Source organism: Lactuca serriola, chromosome 3 (genome assembly GCF_051521515.1).
Source record: "Lactuca serriola cultivar US96UC23 chromosome 3, Lser_US96UC23_V15, whole genome shotgun sequence".
Classification (NCBI taxonomy): Eukaryota; Viridiplantae; Streptophyta; class Magnoliopsida; order Asterales; family Asteraceae; genus Lactuca; species Lactuca serriola.
Genome location: NC_136410.1, coordinates 165,553,566 through 165,560,011, shown reverse-complemented (window position 1 = coordinate 165,560,011; position 6,446 = coordinate 165,553,566). Strand labels below are relative to the sequence as shown.

General features: G+C 35.2%; 1 protein-coding gene across 1 annotated transcript; it reads left to right on the top strand.

Moving 5' to 3' along the window:
- The first annotated feature begins 4,911 nt into the window (after positions 1 to 4,911).
- On the top strand, positions 4,912 to 5,619 carry LOC145094728 (uncharacterized). Its single transcript, XM_079032798.1, has one exon. The coding sequence runs from the start codon at positions 4,912 to 4,914 to the stop codon at positions 5,617 to 5,619; it is 708 nt and encodes a 235-aa protein (XP_078888924.1).
- The last annotated feature ends 827 nt before the right edge of the window (positions 5,620 to 6,446 follow it).

The following is a 6,446-nucleotide window of genomic DNA, read 5'->3' as shown; positions in this document are numbered from 1 at the left end:
TACACTTGGTACCCTTCGAAGGGCTTTTCCTCTTCTTACCCTTTCCCTTCCCAATAGCCAGAACAGGGGCTGCTGAAGGAGTAGAAGTAGAAGTAACAACCGCCTTACCCTTAAGGCCAGTTTCAGCTGTCCTCAAGAGTCCTTGAAGCTTGCTAAGTGTGACCTCCTCCTTGTTCATATGATAAGTCATACGAAACTGAGCATAACATGGAGGTAAGGAATGGAGAATGAGGTCAATCACCATGTCCTTAGGGAAGTCAACATTTAGTTTCAGCAACCGGTCCACGAACCTCTGCATTTTCTGCAAGTGACCGGTGATGCGTTCCCCATCCTTCATCCTGGTGGTTATCAGCATTTTCTACAAGTGATCGGTGATGGGTTCCCCATCCTTCATCCTGGTGGTTATCATAGAGGAGATGATTTCATACCTCTCTTGACGCGCGATCTGGTGGTACCTTTCCAATAGATCTTGGTGCATCTCATAGGGGTAGAAATCTTCAAAGGATTGTTGAAGTTCGGGAGCCATGGTGGCCAAGATGATACATGCTACTTTTGTAGCATCCTTCTCATGGGCAACAAACTCCGCAAACTCTTCAGGAGTAGCAGTGGCTTCATTCACAACCTTAAGCTCCCTATCGAGGACATACTCCTTGTCCTCATAGCGGGTAATCATACTGATGTTTCTGATCCACTCATTAAAGTTGGATCCATCAAAAATGGTTTTCCCACACAAGTTCATTAGGGAAAAGGAGCCTGTAGGGTTTGAGCCAACAGCGTTATTGGAAGACATCTGAAATAAAAGGAAGGCAAGTTTCATTAGATTAAGAGTCCTTAATAAGTCACCCAAATGAAATATTAAGGCTAGGATCCAGCAAACTATTTATAGTTAGAAGAGGGATGCCGTAATCCACACTATAAAATATTTGAAGGTAGGTAAATGACGATTTACCAATTTCCACCATAAGAACGAAATATTTTATAATTAGGTTTTATTGGTTTTGAAACTCCTAGATCTTTTGAGATACATTGAACTTTTCAATGGCATGTTTGAATCTCGATTGTGCCCTCTCAAGTTTGTGACTGGGATGTCGATGATCACAAACAAGGTGTGAATAACCATACAAATTGACTTGGTACCCTTAACCATATTACCTAATTGATATGCCGGTTAACCACACACGCTCCACCGATCTATAATCAAGTCAAGTTACCCTTTGCCACACTTACTAGTCCTTGCTAGTGTGCCGATTAACCACACACGCTCCACTAACGACTTGGTAAGGTACAAAGTGTAATTTTATGGGCTAGCACCTTTTTTCACATTTTCCTAAAGTAACTAAGATTGGGAATTGATAATGTATAGTTACTTTACATTCATTACACTTTTAATGAGAATTTAAAGTCGTATCCTATCCGTTCGGCTAACGACCCTCCACCGATCAAGGAAGCGGTGGGCGAGAGTGGACACCCATTAAGTCACCATTTTCTAGGCAACAACCTTATACCCCTCTTATAGATCGGCTTCGTGAATGAGGCCTACTAATAGTAAGAATGACATATTCTTATACATATCTATATAATAAAATTATAATAATAGTATAAGTGTTGATTATTAAACTTTTAAAAATCTAAGGTTTAATTTGGAATTAAAGTATTAAAGTTTAGGACTTTACAAATTCCAAAACCTGAGGGCAAGAATTGAAACTATTCCAAGGCTCTTCAATTTTTAACTTATGAGTTTTAATGGTTCATAAAAATGAAGACTCTTCATTTTATGAAACCTCTTTGTTCTTTAATCACAATTTAAATAAGTGACTTTTGGTTATCCATAACTTGAGGACAAGTTATGTACTCCATCATTGACATTAAGATCAAGAATTAAACACATATGAAGGTTACACATAATTCCTATGATCTTCTAAAAACTCAAAAGAACACATATTCATCTCAAGCAATTTAAAGAAATCATATTAACACATATAATACTTGAAATATTGATAAAAGCCATGTGAAATGGGTTAACATAATCATTACCTCTTTGAAAAACAGATTTTACAAGTCCAAAATAGTTTGGGATAATGATTTTAGTCCATTTCCAGCAACAAAACTCGGAAAACTGTCCAGCACGCTCCTACTCGTCGAGTGCATGAACCTACGCAACGAGTAGGATGAATTTGTTCATGGAGTCGTCGAGTCCTCCCCATGAACTCAGCGAGTCCAGTCGTCAGAGAGCAGATCTTCGACTTTTTCAAGAAGTTTGCATTAAGTATACAGAAAACAATCCTAGGCTCTGATACCACTGATGGGTTTAGAGCATTCTAACACCCCTATGGTGTACATGCAACCCTATTAACCTTGAATCTATGTTTTCTCTATATACATGCAAATTTCTTTCTCAAGGTTATTTCCTAACTAGAATGACATGTGGAATATATAAAACATAAAAACTAGTAGAAATACATACCTTGTTGTTGCTTGGATTCCTTCAAGACTTTGTGAGCCTGACAGCCCAAATGTTGTGCCTCAAATGCTTCACACAACACCACAAAACTTGGAATAACTTGAGAGAATACTGCTATACTCAAAATCGGTTATGCCCTCACAAGAACTCGCTAGGTCCGATTTGCTAGCCAAAGGGTTCCTTTTATAGTGTTGTCACAATTAGGGTTTTCACATGAATACTCTTAATTGTCATGACTCTTCATTTCTCATGACCCATGGGTTTGTAACTCCCATGGACTATCCATGGAGCTCCATATGGTTATAACCAAACCCATAAACCATGGATCATTAATCCACCATAAAAGAATTGATGATTGTCATAATCAACCCTATATATTTAATCAGACTTACTTTGATCACCAAATTAATACTAGATTAATACTTGATCAATACTAATTAAATAATACTATTATTAATATATCAGAACTTATAATATATTAATAATCACATGTGTACTTTTTCTCATTTTGTCAATCCAAGTATTGGAATGCCACACAACCCAAATGGACCATGCCGAGTCGCGTCAGGTACATACCAAATAAAGTTATGGAAATAGACACTATATCCAACAAAAATTCCATTTTTCCTATATACGCTGATGAATGTAGATCATGTCATACCCAACGATGGCCCTTATGCCTTTAATGGAACATCGTTAAACCATGTCAAAGAACAACATTCCCTACACTTCAAGTCCCAAATATGTATCTCAGGTCTAAGAATACAAAGATACAACGTTGATCAAAACATCACTCTTGACTACGATCCATAAAGTGATTTTGATGTGGGTCAAGTCCAATACTTATTCTCCTAATCAAGTACCTATGGACTTGGTAGCATCTCATGTAATTTTCATCTCCATGAATATCAACCAATCCACTCATACTAGTCTTACCTCTTTGATGCTCCCACAACTATGAACGACTATGGACATTTAGAAACACCTAGTTTAGACATCCTAATATAGAGCATAACAATTATTCAATGAAAGACTCATATCCAATATATCAATTCATTACAATATATGTTGCTTGTACTGTGCCAATATCCAAATACTAAATTTAATCAAATACATCTACTTATATTAACAAGTTCTTATAGTACCAACTTGATTTTCATGCTATAGCTAATGAAGGCTCTTTATATTCAAACTATATCGAAGAATATTAATCAAGCCCATACGTGATAATCATACATAAATGCATCTCTATGTGTTTTCTTAGTTTCTGGTAAACTATTAAGCAGATTCAACAATAATTGAAAACTTGTTAGTTCCAAACGATGATGCATTTAGTTTATGGTTCTTTACCTCTTAAAGTTCCATATAGCTCCCACTTAGAAAAAGAACTTTCTAAGTACTTGTATTATGGAATGATAATTAGTGGGATTAGTAGAAACTTCATCCGAAACAATCATGTAGGGTAATCTACTTAAATGCAGTTAGTAGATGCTAGAGTGGTTAAGCTTATTGTCTAACATAAGCTCTATAACTCTATACCTTTTAGATAAGGATAAAACATTTCATCCCCAGTCTAATATAATTATCTAATCCACTTGTTTGGTTGGAATATATATATATATATATATATATATATATATATATATATATATATATATATATTCAATATATATTTGTTGCAATGAGCATAATTCAAAAAATTTATAAAGTAATTAGTTCTCTTATAACATCATATAATAGACTGAAAGGTCTATCCTTATTCTCTTGAAAAACTTGTACTATCGACTTTTAACCAGCAGCCAGGTGACCCTATCTCACTAGAGAATTCAAAGGCTACCTCGAACATCAAAAGATAGATCCAAGTGAGTAGGTGGTCCTGTGCCACAAGAACCATACTAATGACGAGTGAGTGTTTTTGACAGAATGAGTTATGATCAATTCCATAACTCCTAAGATGTCCCAAGAAGACTTGGTTCAGAAAACTCATTTTCTTTATCACAAGGACAGGTTAATGATGATCTCATGAAGTCGAATCTCAATCTTCATAATGAAACAATTTGAGCAAATCAAAAGTTTTAATAAGAAAAAATAAAAGTTGTCAGTGAAATTGACTAAGTATCTATCACCAAATCTATTCATGGATTGAAAAGATAACATACATCACTTATGTATAATTCTTTGTCAAGCCTTTCTTCCTTTAACTACTAATAGATAAAGACACTTACGGATCATCATCCTGTATAAATAGGATCCGCATATATCAAATGAATCAAGCTCATTTGCCTTAAAAGTCTAGCTACTTCGATTTGGCTGTCTGCAAGTCTATGTTACCATGAAAGTTTCTTGAGTTTCTAGGGTATTTTGTTTATCTTTCTTCTTGCTCTTTATTTGAAGTTTGATAATTAATTGGTGGGTTTATTACAGGAAATTGAGCATTTGTTCTGAGAGAGATGTCTGCTGGGTTTGGGGAAGTGCCAAACAGGTCACCCCAATCCCCATCTTGTTTAAACGCTAACAATTCCATCAATGGCGATCTAGGAAACTTTGAATGGATCATATTATTTGATTTAGCTCAAGATCCAATCGTGACTTTATGTGGTCTCCTCTTTTGCTGGCCATGCCTTTACAAATGGCTTCACATTCATTCACATTCACAAGAATGCCCAGTTTGTAAAGCCCTAATTCAAGAAGAAAAGTTAGTACCTTTATATGGAAGAGGCAAAAACTCAACAGACCCAAGATCAAAGTCAGTTCCAGGTGTCGAGATTCCACATCGGCCGCCAAGTCAGCGACCGGAAACCGCCCCTCCACCAGACAGAAACGCATTCCCTCAACATGGGTTTGGATTAATGGGTGGTTTTGGGCCTTCAATGACTGCAAGTTTTGGGAATTTTACTTTCTCATTTGGTGGGTTGATTCCATCTTTCTTTAATGTTCAAATGCATGCTTTCACTGGTCCTCAGATGTATGGAAATGGTGGTGGTGGTGGTGGAGCTGTTCATGGTTTTAACTTTGGCAGCAATCATCATCATCATCATCATAATCATGCACATGGAGGCCATCAGCAGAGAGGTCATCACAATGAAACAGGTTTTTCTGCAGCTTCACCAATTCTGATAATTGGTCTTCTTTTTCTGTTGGCTCTTCTTCGGAACTGAGTTAAATTTTATTATGATGTGGACTTTACATAGTTATCATTTGTTTTTTTTCTTTATTTGATTATGGTATATGTAGCTGTTTATAAAGGTTTGCTTTATATCCCCCTATCTTGTTATAGGGTTAATGTAATAATTTGACCTATTAAAAAAAGGGATTGAAGGTGTGTTTGAGATTGCTTATGAGAGGGGCTTATTGACGTTTGACTTTTTAAAAAGTTAAAAAGTCTAAAAAAGTGCTTGCGAATGGATAAAGTGATTTTAGAAATAGCTTTTCAAAACACTCAAAAATGAGTTTTTGAAAATTCGCATGTTTCTTATCTTTCTTATCTTTCAAATGCTTATAACTTATTCACCTAAATTAACTATGAAATGACTATAAGCTAGTATAAACTAATACATATTACAAATAAGATATGTCCTAATTTTTTTTTTCAATATAGATTTGATTTTTTTTTCTATATAAATTACAAATAAATTTTAAAAAGTAGGTGGGTTCGAGAACCCACCTGGTCTTTGGGTTTGCCTTTGACTTTTGACCATCTTAATATAAGGTAGGTCCTCATTTCAATCCTCTCCACCCCAATCATCATCTTAATACAAGGTAGGTCCTCCTTTTGAGGTTGGTATATATGTTTCATATTTATATATTCATGGTGATTATGACATAGATAAGTTTGAATAAAATATCATTTTATTATTTAGGTGTCATGATCTGAACTATCAATTCATGAAAGCTTAGAGATTTACTTCATAAATGACATTATGAGAAAATATTCTTTTACACAAAATACATCGTTTCAGAACATGAATGTGAACATCCATTAAAC